Source organism: Labeo rohita, chromosome 19 (assembly GCF_022985175.1).
Source record: "Labeo rohita strain BAU-BD-2019 chromosome 19, IGBB_LRoh.1.0, whole genome shotgun sequence".
NCBI lineage: Eukaryota > Metazoa > Chordata > Actinopteri > Cypriniformes > Cyprinidae > Labeo > Labeo rohita.
This window is the reverse complement of record NC_066887.1, coordinates 21112596-21129967: the sequence shown is the minus strand read 5'-3', so window position 1 is coordinate 21129967 and position 17372 is coordinate 21112596. Positions and strand designations below refer to the sequence as shown.

Below are 17372 nucleotides of genomic sequence, written 5' to 3'. Positions count from 1 at the left end.
CTGCGGGTGGCTCGACAGCGGAGCTGCACTTCAGACGTATGGCTGAGAGACCTCACATTAAATTTACCTTTGCGAGACGAGTGCAGGTTTAAACGTATGCTACCGTAGACTGAACGCGCAAGACTTTGCGAAACCTACCGAAAACGACCTATTTTAGTGTACAAAAGTGCGGGGAGGAATAAGCAGACAAAAAAGCAACACGTATCCGGTGGGATTTGAGTCCTTTGAGAGAGCGAGATTGGAGCGCGACCGAGCGAGAGAGAGAGAGAGAGAGGGAAGAGTTTCTCCAAAAGTGGAAACAGACACGGGGACGATATTTTCCGTTTTCACAAGCGAAGACTAAGGAATTATGAGGAACGTTTGGATGATATTAACCCTCGGCTTGACAGCCTTTCTTTCCGGGGAAAGGGTGAGTTTCAACCGAGAACAATAAGTGGTTTGCTGGGGGGTAGTTGAGCGTAAACTCAAGCAGCCATCCGGCCACGTTAGAAAGTAACCAGTCAAACACTGTTTCACTAGACTGATTCATACTTTGCCATGTGTCAAATGATAATTCATGTTTTAGATATGTATTGCGTCAGATCAACTATACGTTTCGTTAATCACGGCAGGGTTGTTTTACGTACAATATGAGTACTAATAGACAAAATAGTGTGCCTGTGTGTTTATTTTTGTATATTAACCACTAGAATATAGTGAGGAAAACATTAAACAAGGCATTAATGAACATTTGGAATATTGTACAAATATATGGTGTTGTCTAGGGTTTACAGTGCAGATGTGTTGACTGAAATACTCACGTTTGATGTGTTTCTGACATTGGAAAATGTGGAATGAAGCTTGATAGGTTTTCAAAGTATTTCCTTCTTATATTGTGAAATCTATGGCAGAGAAATGGTATAGTGTTGTCTCATCCTCACCAGAGCCACAGAGGCTTGTAAAACTACTATAAATGCGGTCATAAAACCACTAACTTGTTTGTGGAGACATTTCAGGACAGGTACAAATGAAGCGAGGAAGATAGAAACAACTTGCTGTTTAGTCATTCTGTATCAAATCAACCAAATTTCTGAAACTTCACTGCCTCATATTTTTTGATAATATTTTTCCTGAAGAAAGATAGACATGTATAGTGATGAAAGCCAAAATATTACATGTCATGGATGAATATTTACTAAGAAATTCAGTATTTTGTAGAGGGTGGTCAAAATGGAATTTTTATCTGAAATTCAGAGCCAGATTACAGGTGGTTAAAATGACTAAAGAAAGATGGAAGCATCATAATGTTATTTTTACACAGAGAATGATAGGTCTATTAGTAAAATCTGTTTACTTTAGCAATCTTTGTTGCATTAGGTGCCAATGGTGACCATTCAAAAATGGGGAAACAGCACCTTTTAAGTTTTTCTCCAATGTTTGCATTCCTGTAACTTAAGAAGTATTTAAGATTTCTTAATGTCATTTTAAATATTGAGTCTTAACAAACTTTCCTTTTGGAATCTTCATTTTTAAGGCCCCACATGGTTCGGTTCCAGAGATATTGAAAATTCACTATGCCTCGAGGGGTAAATTGTTAAACTGTACACAATTTCAGTGTGCAATTAAATGATTTACCCCTAAAACCTTTTTTTTTTCAATTTAGATTAAGTTTCATAAATGTGAATGACTGCAGTGGGAACTACCAGCAGTATTTGTAAAACTGCATTGTCTTCTCGACAAATGTTGGCGAGCTGAACTTTAAAATTGGACCACAAGCCTATGCTTTCAGACCAACAGCATCCATTTTGTTTGTAACACTCAAAATGTGTCCAACTTCTCCATAAACCCTCTGCTTAAAGTGACCAGGTGTCTCTTAGAGCAGCTTAACATGCAGAAGCTGTAAATCAGACACTAACTCTCTCTTGGTCACACTTGGCTTGGTTTGTTGGAATGTGAACACATGCGCTCGTTGATTGTTTTGCATAGGCTTTCTCTTAAAAGCCACTGTTACTCCAAGACAGGAATGGAAAATGTGTGTTCTGGAGCATTGAAAGTGTAATTCATTAACCTTTCGTGGGCAACCTGGCTGTTTTATTATACAGTTAATTGGCAATGGATTTGATGAACGTGCATCCTGAATAAGCCAGTTGCTAGTAATTTTTTGATGCAATGCCAAGGGATTGGCACCCGTGCTTTGTAATTCCATGGTTGACTGGCGCATGCTGGTTTGTACTGTCTCCTCCCATTGATTAGGACCTCACTCACTCACTTTGGCCTAGAGGCGTGAAGGCGGCATCAATCTCAATGAGGTCCAACATAGCATATAGATTTTCTATACCGGCATCTTGTACACAGAGCAATTAAAGTTATCTGGTTCGAAACCTCCAGGATGATCCATGTGTTGCCAACGGTACCCTTCACCAGTAAACAAAAAGAAGTGTTTTGTCTGCGAATATGTCCTGAGAATGTTTTTATTTAGTCTCTTTTTGTGCCTCATTTGACCTCTGCTTTCTCTGAAATTGCACGCTACGGACCTGTCACAGTTTGGTGTGTTGTCTGCGGCCAGATGTTTGACCGTGTAATTTGCATGATGTTTTGGTGGGAAGTGTGAATATTGCCTTCGAAATGGAGATGTTTGCAAGGTCACTGCATGCTCGTTTCCTAAGACCTCAAGGATGTTTTCACACAACAAAGTGTTTTTAGCATTTAAAAGGAAATTAGCGTCAGAATAAAAAAGACGCCACAATAGTTTTTAAACTGGTGGTTAATTAGGGTCAGTTTTTCAGTTGTCTTTTTGGCAGAGATGTGATACTTTGGTAAGTAGCTAAATGTTTGCCAGCACTATTTTTAACATTTTGTATAGTTTTGTCATTACACCGTTAAAAATCAAGGGTCTAAAAAGTGCAAGTGATGCCGTAGAAGAACCATTTTTGGTTCCACAAAGAATCTTCCGGAGAAAAGTTCTTAAAAGAACAAATTTGAAAATGGAATGGTTCCATGGATTTTCGTGGACCATAGATGTCCATAAGGAACCTAGAATGTATTTTTTTTTACACTCTGTCCGGATGCTTACACAATTAAATGAATGCACAGAGCGATCAGAGCGAGAGACAGTAGCACTCTGACCGCGTTTTCACCCCTCGCTTTTGCCAGTCTCTCACCTGAGGCTGTTTTTCTCTTCCTGATTAGCAAGGCGGATGGTCACACATCCGCAATAATCCTGCGTACTAAAAAATGTATTGAGTCTGCGAGATAAGGGCCCAGAAGTGCTCCCCGTTTACGTCGTCCTGTAAATATTAATGGTTTAGGATGGAATATTGAGTTATGAAATAATCATAGCGTAACATGTTACAACATTTAGCAGATCCATGCTGCGGTTTTCAGGTTTTGATGGGCAGTGATGACTTTGTGTTAATGAAAACACATCCACAAATCAGTCAGGAGCTTGTCAGCACCTTTAAACAGTGAGGAAATGAGATTTCTAGATGGCTGTTATCTATCCTTTTAACACCTTGCTGAATGAATTCAGTTCAGAGTTGGAATCTCGTAATTAGAAAAGCTTCAATATTCCATCACAGGTTATTTGGTTAATGGTTATTTTAAATTGTAAAGATATTTCACAATGTTTTAACTGTGTTTTTGATCAATAAATGCAGCCTTGGCATAAAGATTTTTAAAAAAATGTTCCTCTCCAGCGTGCATTTATAGTGGACACGTGGGAGAAAATCTCGCATCCCACCTCTGTTCCCTCGGGGGCTCTTTTTGATTGACTCTAACTGTTCCACATTGCATAATCCTTAATGGTCTCAGCAGGCACTGGGCCGCTAGGCCTGTAAAGGAATCCCAGAGTGCTCTTGTTTTGTCATCAGCCATGCAACCTCAGCCCAGCCGACTTCTCTCCCTGCAGCTAAGCTCGTCATTATTATTACCCTGTCTTCGGTTACTCCAAAGAACAGTGGCATTATTCTTTATCTTCTTTCCCAGCAGATGGAAAGAATGAAGAGGCAGAGTAGGGGAGGGAAAAAAAGCAGATATGCCTCGCTATGCTCTGATGGCACATGCCTTGTGCTTGTTTATGTCGGCACCACAAACATCTGCAACACGTATGTGTGTTCGCTTCAAAGCGCCTCTGTTCAGGTTTTTTTTTCCCCTGAGAGTTGGAAGCAGTTCTTTCACAGGGATAAAGTCATGCATGCCAGTGGGAATCGACAAATAACGCAAGCCGAGTCGAGCTCGGAAGCGGTGGGAGCAGTGGCAGACCGACACGCTCTATACAGAGCGAGTACTGAAAGTGCTGCTGCCAAAGCACTGCTTTGGCCAGCTTACTGTAGACAGTAAGGAGCCTCAAGGGTGCAAAGCCGTGACCCAGAGCCCCCCCAATGTGAACACATGGGCTTGTGGAAGAAAAAAAGAAACCCTCAACACGCTCCACCATTTAAAACACGCTCCTTTTGCGCCCACTCTTTTTTTGCTCTTTATTAGCTTAGCAAATGGAAAGTTCCTTTGGAGGATTGTGGTTTAAGAACGGCGGTTGAAATAGAGGGGGCTCTGCTTTCACACTATAGCTTTTGGGGCAGGCCAGAGTCTGTTTGACGTCATAGTTTGCTTGGTGTGAAAGTGGTTTTCTGAATGTTGATCACATCAGTTAACCACACTAGATAGAATTGAAAAGATAGACTGAGGTCTGTTTGAACTCCTGCATACACTGCATGTCCAGCAAAGATGCATTAAATTGATCAAAATGATGGTAAGGATGTTTAAAATGTTACAAAAGATTTCATTTCAAATGCATGCTGTAGATTTCAACTTTGTTCATCAAAGCAACACAACTGTTTTCAACATTGATAATTGAGCATCAAATCAGCATATTAGCTTATTTCTGAAATACCATGTGACACTGAAGACTGGAGAAATGACGCGGAAAATTCAGCTTTGCCTTCACAGGAATAAATTACAGTTTAAAATATATTAAAATAGATAATGGTTATTGTAAACTGTAATAATATTTTACAACATTACTGTATTATTACTCCAATGCAAAAAACAATCCAAAATCTTTGAACAGTAGTGTAACCATAATTTCCTATTATTAATAAAACAGTGAAGTTGTCATTTTTTTTGTCAGAAGTCGTTACCTAGTTAAAGCTGCCACTTGTACTCACTGTACTGTTTGGTTGAGACCCAAAAGTACATTGTAAAAAGACAGCCGGTGATACCAGAGTCTAGTGATTTGCTGTGCCTGAAGGGAACGTGTGAGATCCCGTGTTTCATAGGCCTTGTCGCTCTTCGCTGTTTGAAAGTGTCGTTTATAATGGAAAAAGCTTTTGGAAAGTTAAGTGAGGAGACGTCTAACTGTGCGGGCTGATGAGCGTAGAAGCCATCTTGTGCAGTGTAAATGTAAGAACAGTGTGAGACACCATCTGTGTGCTGCATTGTGCGTTTATTATAGTTGGATATTATACAAGTATGTAATTCATCTGATTCTGCAAAAAATAAACAACTTGCATCATCAGAGCCAAAGTTGTTTCAGATCAGTTGTGATTTTTCTTTTTATTAATTAGTAATAATTAGTTAATTAGTATATTTTCTCGAAATGTCTGTCGCAGAATTATGTACGTTCATTTGTTTTTATCCGTTTGCGGTTGTACAGCAGTGTTTTTGTCTTTTATGTTGTACTGTTAATATTAAGAATTATTATTTATTAATTTATTAACATTTCAAAGGCCACTCCTCTAAATGTACAGTGATTTTATTACATTTTATATACACATATGTATCTTTCTCTGTACATATTTATATACACTACCAGTCAAAAGTTTTTGAACAGTAAGATTTTTAATGTTTTTAAAGAAGTCTTTTATGCTCAGCATTTATTTGATAGTTGAAGTACAGCAAAAACAATAAAATTGTGAAATATTTTTACTGTTTAAAATAACTGCTTGTTATTTTAATACATTTTAAAAAATATTTTATTCCTGTGATTTCAAAGCTGATATTTTTAGCATTGGTACTCCAGTCACATGATCCTTCAGAAAGCATTCTAATATTCGATTGCTGTTAAAAAAACATTTATTATTATTATGTTGAAAACAGCTGAGTTGATTTTTCATGAGAACAGCATTTATCTGAAATAGAAATCTTTTATAACATTATAAATGTCTTTATCATCACTTGTGATTTAAAGCATCCTTGCTAAATAATAATAATAATAATAAAAAAATAAAAAATCTCAAAGCTTTCAAATGTTATAGTGTATAATGCTACAAAATCTTTTTATTTTAAGTAAATGCTGATCTTTGGATCTTTCTATTCATCAGAGAATCTTAAAAAAATGTACTGTTTTAAATATTGATAATAATAATAATAATGTTTTTTGAACAGCAAATCAGCATATTAGAATGATTTTTGAAGGATCATGTGACTAAAGACTTGGGTAATGATGCTGAAAATTTAGCTTTGATCACAGGAATAAATTACAATATATATAAATCTATCTATCCGTATAATATGTATAATGTTTGCTCAAACTTCACTTAAAAGATATTCGGAGGGCCACATGTGGCCTTCCATTTGATACTTGGAGTACTTGCTGTTTATTTTTTGTTTATGTCTCTTGCTTCAAAGTCATATGATGACTTTTAGCTGTTTGGTAAAGGAACTTGATAAAGTATAGATATTTAGACATGCTGTTAACTGTTTTGATGAACTTGTGAACCACAGATACCTGTGAAGAAAAGATTGCTAGATTGCTTCTACATGTAAGCACTCTTTGACATCTATGAATGCGGCTAATTAAATTACACAAATCATTTTTCAGTGTAACTTCAGTTAATTAACCATAGGTTGAGATTGATATTTTCACAGCATGTTTTCAAGCGTTTCTTTAATTTCCACATGCCACTCTGACAATCTGACAAGTGGTTGTTATGGGAACCGTTTAGAAACCGTAACTCTTAAAAGCTGCACTTTGAAAGCCGAGTGTTTTATACTTGTTTTGTCTCAATTGCTTCGGTGAATGTGGCCTTGCTTAAAACACATCAAAGCATCCAGGAAGATTTTTGAGGTGATGTTGGAGAGACTTAATAACTTGACTTTTCTCTGGTGGTTTCTGAACACTGAAATCTAGTCCCCTCCAGCTGTTCTGAACCATCGATTGCACCCACTGATACTGGTGGCAGCCACCATATCCAATTTCTTTTAACTGTGTCCACCTAATCAGACTGCGAGTGGGTACATTGCTTAGAAAACGACTGCGGCAGTGAGACGAGCGGCCCAAGAGGAGATTTTGTTGATCTTTAATCATTGTGGTTCAGAAAGCATACTGACCCTTCGGGAGTTTTGATGTGCTCGGATGCATTAATTCGACAGCCCCACACGCCGCCGTTAATCTGGCCTAATGCACTCTGTTAACACCCATTTGTGTGCTGTAAACTGCACTCTGATCTCCTTTCTCATCCACTAGCATTCCGTCACACTGTTTAAATGAGAAAAGGGTGAACTCAGAAGAGCCTGTCCAAATGAGCACGCTGTCATTGTTCGCACAAACGAAATTGACACGCTCAGCACTGAGCCGACCGTTGAGGATCACCATTTCGTACAAAATAAAACTGTGGAAAACTGAGTTTTTCTGCCATAACCTACCAACTGAGACAGTTCATGCATAAACTTCTGGTTAGCGTTCAGCATTTAGGTCAATAATGTAATGCTCATTATTTGGTTTGCATCTATTTATTCAAAAATACATTAAAAATGCCGTGATTTCTAATTTGTGAATTTTTTGGGACATAAAGTAAAATATTATCCAACTCAGGATGACTAAACTCTCTTTTCAAATGCAGATAATTATAGAATTATAGAATTAATTCAGGATGAAATTAATGGTGTAACTTTCCCAAAACTTATTGTAACTTGTAAAAATATTTGTAACTTGTAGAATCTGTAAAAATGTGTGATTTGAACAAATTAAGAAAAATCATACAAAATGCATGTTATTTTTTATTTAGTACTGTCCTAAGTAAGATATTTTTCATAAAAAATGCTTACATATAGTGCACATGACAAAAAATAGCTGAATTTATTAAATTACCACCTTCAAAAGTTTGTGAACCCTTGGTTCTTAATACTGTGTGTGGTTACCTGGATGATCTACGACTGTATTTTTTTGGTTTGTTTTTTTTGTGATGATTTTTCATGACTCTCTTGTTTGTTCTGAACAGTTAACTGAACGCTGGTCTTCAGAAAAAACCTCCAGGTCAAACACAACTATTAAAAAAAGGTTCAAATATCTCTGATGTTTCAGAAGGAAACACGTTGCATTAAGAGCCGGAGGGTGAAAACTTTTGAACAAGAAGAAGATATCCAAATTTTTCATATTTTGTTGAAATATCATTTTATTTTTTTCAGTTAGTGCTGCCCTCCGGAAGCAACAGAAGGTACTTGCATGTTTCCTGGAAGACAAATTAAGTACAATTTACCTTGATCTTCAAATTCAAAAAGTTTTCACCCGCCGGCTCTTAATGCATCGTGTTTCCTTCTGGAGCATCATTTATTATTATCATAATTTTTTTTTAAATAAAACTTAAGATGTGTACACTTCCATGTATTCAAAGTATATGAAATTACATTTCAGAATGATTAACTTTAAATTTTTTTTTAGAAAATGGTGCAAAGTTTCTTCAAAACCATATGAGACCAACATGAATACAAAGAGTATGTTTCTGTTAACTTGGCGCATGTGTTTTAAACTAGATTTTTTCCCTCATTTTCTTTATTGTGGACTCTTAATTTGCTATTGACCCATCCATCATATTCATAACTTGCATTTGTCCTTTTTTATTGCATATAGGTCCCGTAGGACATTAAACATTGCTTTTTGGCACTGTGTGCTTCCTTTTGTTGTCTTCTGCATCTGTTCCTGCTTTGTATCACCTTCGTCAAACTCCCCCAGCCAATATTTGCTTTGTTTTCTTTTTTCACGCTGCACTGACAGTACAAATCAGACACATTCAATACAGAGATCACAAACATATTTCTGTGTAATCATGGCCCCTTTCATGGAAAAACTGAGCAAATCCAAGCCTAGCTTGTATTACGGGCATAATTAACTAAGTGTTGACTCTCCGTTCTGTACACACTAATAAACTGAAAGCAGAAGCATCATGCGGTGGTTCCTCTTTGGTGTGGCTTTGGTCGCCACTAGACCAGTGCTAATTCGACACAGTTCTTTCTGTTACCACTTAGCCTGACAAACATCTAGCATTAACCATCAATTGCGCCTTTAAAGTATCTCAGTGTTTCCATACGGCAACCAAAATGAGTCTTATCAGCAAACATTAGATCAGACTGGCTCTTGGGTAGTCATGTGGGGTTTTCAATGCTTCTGGGACTGGAAAAAGGCGACTCGTTGAAACCACACACATTCCTTTTGAATTACAGCAGAGAGTAAAACGAGCAGGGCAGAACAGCGTGTGAGGTTTGGCAGAGATTTGCAATGTGTTTTTTGTGGTGCAGTTTGTCAACAGTCTCACATGTTGGACCGTGGAGCGAGTTCCTCTCTGTCCTGATAAACTCTGCAGCGTCTGTGGTCTGTTGGGAAGAACCATCTCTTCCTCCTATTGCTCGTCTGCACTCTTCATGAAAGATTTAAAGCTCAGACAAGCTCTGGTACAGGACCTATTTCTGTTTGCCAAAGCTGAATTATTTACATAGAATAAAATATAAATTTGAATTTGGCCGTATGCTTTAGGAATCCTCTTAAGACCGTTTCTGTTGCCAGGAAGACTAGATCTACGTAGAAAGGAAACAGTTCATTTTCTATATGACAAAATTATAGGACACACAAGTAGAAAAAAAGTCAGGAAAGCAAGAAAACCTTTTAAATAATTCCTGCTGATTGCGATTAATAGCCACTTTCACACATGAAGCGCATTAAATTGTCGGATGGGAAATGTTCCACATCTGTTGTTCACAAATGTAGCTCTTTCGTTTCAGTCTGCAGCTGATTTAACAGTATTTTTCACACATGACCACTAGAAAATGTTGCTGTATTAAATAATAACCGTATTGGTTATTGGCTGATATTAGAGTTTCTTTGTTTTTACTTAAGAGTATTGTTTGAATAAATATTGATTACCTTTGCCGTCATCTAGAGCTAATTTAAAGAGATAGTTCACCCAGAAATGAAAATTACCCCATGATTTACTCAGCCTTAAGCCATTCTAGGTGTTTATGACTTTCTTCTCTCAGACAAATACCATTGGAGTTATATTAAAAAATGTCCTGGCTCTTTTAAGCTTTGTAATGACAGTGAATGGCTGTTGATTTTTTGGAAGTCCAATAATGTGAATCCAACCAACTTAAAAAGTGCTCCACATGGCTCCAGGGGTTAACAAAGACCTTCTAAAACGAATCGATGCGTTTGTGTAAGAAAAATGTCCATATTTAAAACATTATAAACCATAGCTTACACTAACTGTTGTATGTAGGGTGTAAAAAACATTCACGAATTAGAAGTACAAAAGATGATTTGTAAAGTAAAATGTCAGGATTTCGATATTAGCCAAAAGGAGACTGGTTTTCCTTTATTTGAAACAAAAGGTGGTTCTTGGTAGACTGGCATATTTTCACCACAGCTTACACTACACCTACGTCCTACGTCATCCACTGGAACACCCCTCTATTGTGAATGTGCATACAACAGTTACAAGCTAGATATTACAGTTTATAAAGTTTTATATATGGATGTTTTTCTTAAATGTGTTGCTTCACTTCAGAAGGCCTTTATTAACACCCCCCCCCAGAGCCGTGTGGAGCTCTTTTATGCCAAATTGATGCACTTTTTTGGGCTTCAAAATCTCAACACCCATTCACTGTCATTTTAAAGACATTTTTTTATGTGATACGATTGTGTTCATCTAAAACATGAACATAAGTCATATACAGCTAATATGGTTGTAGGGTGGGTAAATTGATTTTGGCGTTTAATTTTTTTTTTTTTTTTTTAATTTAGACAAAGTATTGTGAATTGATTCTAAATCCCTATTCTGATGGGACTAGTTTTATAGGGGGTCATTTGGGGCTGGGAAAATAAATGCATTGCGAATTGAGAAGTGTTTCAGCATTGATTCTGAAGCTCCAAATGTTTTTATTACCATGTCTTGTGCGCATCAAGAGTTTTCAAGCTCATTAAAATCGTTTCTATTAAACGAGCACTCAAATAGCAAAATGCAGCTGCTTCAGGTATTTACTGCATAACTTCACAATACCGATCTAATCATTTGTCAAAATTAGGTTATTGTTACATAAGTGTAAGTGTCATGGCAAAAATTCAAATTGTAGAGAAAATATTCTCTTTTTGCTTTAGTTCTAAACAAAGCCATGTTGTGCCTGTCTGTTTTTTTTTTTTTTAAATGCATTCTTGAATAAATAATTCACTGGCTCATTCATAAAAAACAGCATCTTTGTTTTTAAATGAGTCAACCATTTTGAACAAATTGATTGAATAAATGACTCAACGACGATGCTAGCTACTTGCGATTTTAGTCTCACATTTAAAAGTGTCATATTTCATGTTTCTGTGTTCTAAATTTTATATTTAAAACATTAATCTCATAATATCATTAATGCAATTTGTAAGTGCAGTGTAAATGTATGCAGGAGCTCCTTAAAAATATGTGACCCTGGACCACAAAACCAGTCTTAAGTCGCTGGGGTATATTTGTAGCAATAGCCAAAAATACATTGTATTGGTCAAAATTATTGATTTTTCTTTTAGGGCAAAAATCATTAGGAAATTAAGTAAAGATCATGTTCCATGAAGATATTTTGTAAAATTGTACTACTGTAAATTTTTGATTAGTAATATACATTGTTAAGAACTTTATTTGGACAACTTTAAAGGCAATTTTCTCAATATTTTGGTTTTTTTTGCACCCTCAGATTCCAGATTTTCAAATAGCTGAATCTCGACCAAATATTGTCCTATCCGAATAAACTATACATCAATGGAAAGCTTGTTTATCCAGTTTTCAGATGATGTATAAATCTCAATTTTGAAAAATTGACCCTTATTGACCCTTACAGGCTGTAATGCCCTGAATGTTTAATTATACTTGTTCTTATTAAAAAAGCCACTTAACCTATTAAACATTAAATTTGAAGGATGTCCCTCCTGGCAAAGAAATAATAATATTAAAATAGCCAGAGCACGTAAACTGTTAAGACTGGCTACTATACTAATGGCAATCAATCTGAATGACTATAACTCTGTTGTACAAAACAGACCCTCCCACCTATGTAAATAAGGAGATGTTAGTCCCGTCGCAGATGTCGGGTGATAAGAATTGAAACTCAAATGTAGTTTAGAAAACTAGTTCCGTCCAAATAGGGCTAATAAAAGCAAAGGCTGTTTTGTTTGATATTGCATTGTCCTACATGTTTCTTGACTGTATGGTATTATGACCAGCTTTGATCATTTGTTTACTGAAAAACTTGAATATAGGTTTGTTTGTCTGCGCTTTAGTATGTGGCCTGATTTGCCCGGTCAACCCTAGCAATCCAACTAAGCTCATACATGTGCCACTATAACCCTGCTGCCTTCGCAAAGCTCTAATCCGTAGTGCAACTTTGCCTGTGTGTGAAAGAGCAGCATGATGTTTCATCTACTGCATGCTTTGAGAAAATGACCCACGCTTTATAATCACACCAGAATCCACTGATAGACAGATGAAGCGAAACAACAGATGTTTTCGCTGAAGATGAAACCGAGGCCACTTCAGGTGTAGGTGTTGCCGTTCCTAGAACAGAAATTGTAGGTTGTAACAAGACCGTGTGCTCTAGTTTGTGGATTAGCCCCACATAATGGGATCAGAAATCACCACCTGCTGCTTCCTCCAGCGGCCTGCATCCCTCGTTCACTTTATTAATACATGCTATACCTTTTCTCTCCATCAAAACAACACAAGCGGACCAGATGGATGTCTGCGGCACCAAAACATCACTTTACCCTGCAATCTAATATCCTGCTGTTCGACGTTCAATCTGGCTCTGTTGAAAAATAGGACAAAGAGACAACCCTTTCACCTTTCATTACTTTTAAAGTCTCGTTCTGTTTTCTCTCGTCACCAATTTTGGGATTTTTGAAAAGTTTTTCTTCCTGGCTGTTCCCCTCCCCCTCTTCCCAAATGCCATGGCCTCCTGACTCCCTTGAGGACAAATCCTCTTAAGGCAAAGGTTGGATGGGAATTCAATTGCGACAGAGTGAGGATTGGAACAGATCAGCCACTGAAGCGTCGAAATCGCCTCCAGCTTTTATCTCTGCAGATAAGGGCCCATTTGCAGCGCCAAGTGATGAACAACTCTGGCAGGTCATCATTTTTGATGCCTATGTAAACGGATGGGTGAAAAACAGTCCGTGTCAGCACAAACTTTCAGTAAAAAGCTCCCACTTTTCGATTCCTGCGCTATTAGTGAAACTAGCTAGCACTTAAAAAAAAAACATCTCCTTTTGGTAGAGCGGTGATTGCAAACACCGCAGGAGTCCGGAGAGTGTTAGAAAACAGAGGCAATGCTCATCTCCTTAATGTTCTTAGAAAGACATTGTGGCATTGTCGTGTCCAGCCCTTTGTTCCTTTTCTGTTTCAGACTATTGCATGCTCGGGGTTCTCTGACCACTGAGAGGTTAATGAGCTGAAACTAAAGAACTGTTCCAGAGCTTCCTGTCGGAGAAGGGGAGGTGGGGAGGCAGGCGTGAGACTGGACAAAGCATCCCACCGACTTTCTAAGCCATTCTGCTCCACTTCAGCAGTGGCTGAAATCTGGATTAAATTAAACTTTGAACTGGCAGCTAATTTATACATCATTGTCCCTCGGGCGGCTTGAAGTTTTTAGGAGTGGGGTGGGCTAGTCTGAGCACAAAGCCCTGGCCTAATGCTGATGGAAGCCAAGCCTTTATCAATGCAGACTCAGGGAAACATGGACCGTTTGAAGTGAATGCTGCGAGAGGCGCCTGTCCCCGGCTCAGTCACATGATTGGAGTTTGTTATCTTCAATCTCGCGCTGCCACATTTTGACCTCTGTCCCAGTGCATTATGGGAATGGTTTAAAAGGAGCTTTGTTTGGTGCAAAAACCATGCCAAATTTTAGCTGCTCGTCACAAAGTGAGTTGTTGTGATGCCCTCATGCCAATGGCTTTAATATTGCATTAGCGATGGAATATAATAGGCTTTTTTTTCTTAGATAATATGGAACTGAAAGCTTTACCTTTGTCAAGGCCTTTTCAGTCGGTATCTCAAAGGACATTTCCACCTAACAAAATTAGTAAATTAAATTGCAAGGCTCAACAGTAAGGTTTTTTTCATGCAGCCACAGTAGTTCTGATTTGTTTTTTTGCCATGTATCTTTTATATTTGCTGGAAACGTTTATTTTTTTATTCATTTTAATATTTATATTCATTAAATGCTTTTTTCTTAAGATTTTTTTTTACGGATCACAAAGGATGCATTTAATTGATCAAACGTGAAAGTAAAGACTTTTACAGTGTAACACAATATTTGCATTTTTAACTTTCTGTTCATGAAAGAATCCTGAAAAAAATGACCATTAAGCATTACAGAACATTAAAAATGAATGTTCTGTTATTAATTACTCACCCTCATTTTGTCCCAAACCTGTAAGATTTTTGTTCGTCTTTAAAACACAAATTAAGATATTTTTGATGAAATCCAGGAGATTTTTGACCCCGCATAGACAGCAGCTGATATATGTTCAAGGCCCAGAAAGGTAGTAGGGAAATAATTAAAATAGTCCATGTGAAATTAGTGGTTCAGCCTTAATTTTATGACATTACGAGAATATTTTTTGTGCTCAAAGAACACCCGTTTTTTTTTTTTTTTTTTTTTTCAACAATTTCTTGCCATGTGTTCAGGAGAGTACTACATTGCATGCTGTCTATGCAGGTTCAGAAACCTCTCGGATTTAATCAAAAATATCTTAGTTTGTGTTCTGAAGATAAACAAAGGACTTACAGGTTTGGAACGACATGAGGGTGAGTAATTAATGACAGAATTTTCATTTTTGGATGAACTATCCCTTTTAATGTTTTTTGGAGCACCAAATCAGCATATTAGAAATAGGGATACACGATATTGGATTTTTGCCGATATCCGATATGCCGATATTTTTAGCTCGTTTTGGCCGATAGCCAATGTCAATACCGATATATTTCCTTTTGTTTGGAAACAACAGCAAGTCCCTCCTGTGCAGTAATTATAAGCAAATTATTTTTAATTTTGGTTAGTTTTTAAAATATATATCAATATAGATAAATTCAGTAAAAATGCAGTGGTAACCTTAACATTTTATTTTGAGATTTAACATAAAAATTCTGAAAATCTTTTAGAGCTCATAATTTGTTTAAAAAAAAAACATATTACACATTAATGAATAAATCAGTATAAAATTATTTAATTTACAAGTGTCATGTTTTTTTTTTTTTTTTTAAATTCATGTAAGCTATAGCATCTGACCTTTAAATCAAAACATACTCTTGATTTTCTGACATCAATTACTGCTTTATTCAATGAGAAACTTATTTTAAATGTTATTTGTGTATTTTACTTACATTTTATTAGAAGTAGGCCCCCCTACGGAATTAAAACTCCTTACTGAACGGGCATTAGGACCAGGGGGAGGCTGCTGCGGTTGCCACTGCGCATGCTATTACTATTTACTCTATTACACACCGAACATGTCATTCTGTACGTTTATTCTTAGATTAAATGCAGCAATCTAAATCAGTGAATCTAATCATCATTCAAGCAAAACTTTGCTTTGGGAAAGAGCCACAGTCCTGACCTGATCTAATCGATAGCACACCCTGGGCACAAGTGAGTTATTCCTCTTATCGGACAAAGACATATCAGCATAATTTGTATCGGGCCGATGGCAGTATTTACATTTAAAGCCATTATCGGCAGATTCCGATATCGTTTAGAAAGTATTGTGCATCCCTAATTAAAATTTCTGCTTTTCTAGCACAGAAATAAATTACATTTTAAAATATATTCAAATAGGAAACATTGATTTATAAACTGTAAAATGACCGTTTTTATTGTATTTCTTTAGTTTTTATTTTCATCGAAAATTTGTACAGGTATAGTGTAACTTAATAAATGTATAAATACACTATTGCTGGAAAACTGGTCACCAAATGTACTGTTTTCAGTGGCAGTGCATGGTTGGTCCGAAAGTTCAAGTGACCATTCCATCTACTGGCCTTAAAGCCTCACATTGGCTCTGGGTCAGCAGGCCATACTTATTGCTGAGCCCTGCTGCTTGACCCTGCTTGTCCGCACACCGGCAGGGCTGATCACATATGCTGTAGAGATGCTCTCTCTCTGGGTTTCTCTCAAGTCACCACCTGTGTTTCTAGAGACCTGGGGGATTTGCCAGACATGTTCTGGCCTGAAAGACGGCATTCATCCATCTCATGATGCTGTGCCAACACCGAACAGCCCGAGCAAAGGTCTGCTCAGAAACATATGTGTTTTATCCTTTGTTACATATTCATGTGGCCACATGTGCTTCCCTTCTGCTTCTCCAGGTATTGAAGTGTCAAGTGTTTGGTATGTCATTCTTTTTTTTGTACTGTTAGTACCAATCTGTAAGTTCAGTAAGTTTTGCAAACGCGTCTAATTAGGTTTTTGAAATGCCTACTAATGTTTTGTTTTATGTTACTTTAAAATGAATTACTAAATGTGAATTCCAATTCCAATTTAAAAATGTGGAATTGTTTTGAACAAGTTCCAAAGCCTCATTGGTTGGCCAACCTGGTAGTCTTGCCCCAAAGTAATCTCATTGGTCGATTCTGTTTTGTTGCTTTTGGGCTGATTGGGATGCGAAGACAAGATTTATTTATATTTGTATCTGCATATTAAATTGGAATAGGATACACTACTTTCACCTCATTCCTTTTAAGTATCTTGTGGTCCGGGATTTCCAGCTCCCCGTGTTTTCTGGCTCCCTTTAAAGATCTGGCGTGTCGACTTTGTGTTTCTCACAGGCATTTGAATGTCTTTCAAACATTGACGGAGCTGAGCGGAGGTGCTCAGAGCGTGACTTCACGCCAGCAGGCTAGCCGGTCCAGCTCTGTTCGTTCTAACTAATGCCGTTTAGCTGCTGTTCTCTCTGAGGAGCTTTCAAAATGGAACCTCTACACAGCTGAAGCATCTGTTTCCTAAAACATCCACCTTGATCCTTGCGCAGCATGTTCTTTGGGTTCCTGTGAGAGTACCTGCCAGCACGCTGTACTGAGCTTTCATTTCCTGTCTTGGCAGATTCATGTCTGTGTCAGTGAAAACCTGAGTTGTTAAAACACCTGAAAGAGCCGTTCAGG

The 17372-nt window shown here is 37.3% G+C and overlaps 1 protein-coding gene across 1 annotated transcript in view; it reads left to right on the top strand.

The window, feature by feature from the left end:
- Position 1: 1 nt before the first annotated feature.
- sdc2 (syndecan 2) overlaps positions 2 to 17372 on the top strand; it is a 36512-nt gene continuing 19141 nt past the window's right edge. The window contains exon 1 of the mRNA XM_051136915.1: positions 2 to 409. Within this exon, the coding sequence (XP_050992872.1) occupies positions 350 to 409 (60 nt within the window). The 5' untranslated portion in view covers positions 2 to 349. The remainder of the gene's footprint in view (positions 410 to 17372) is intronic.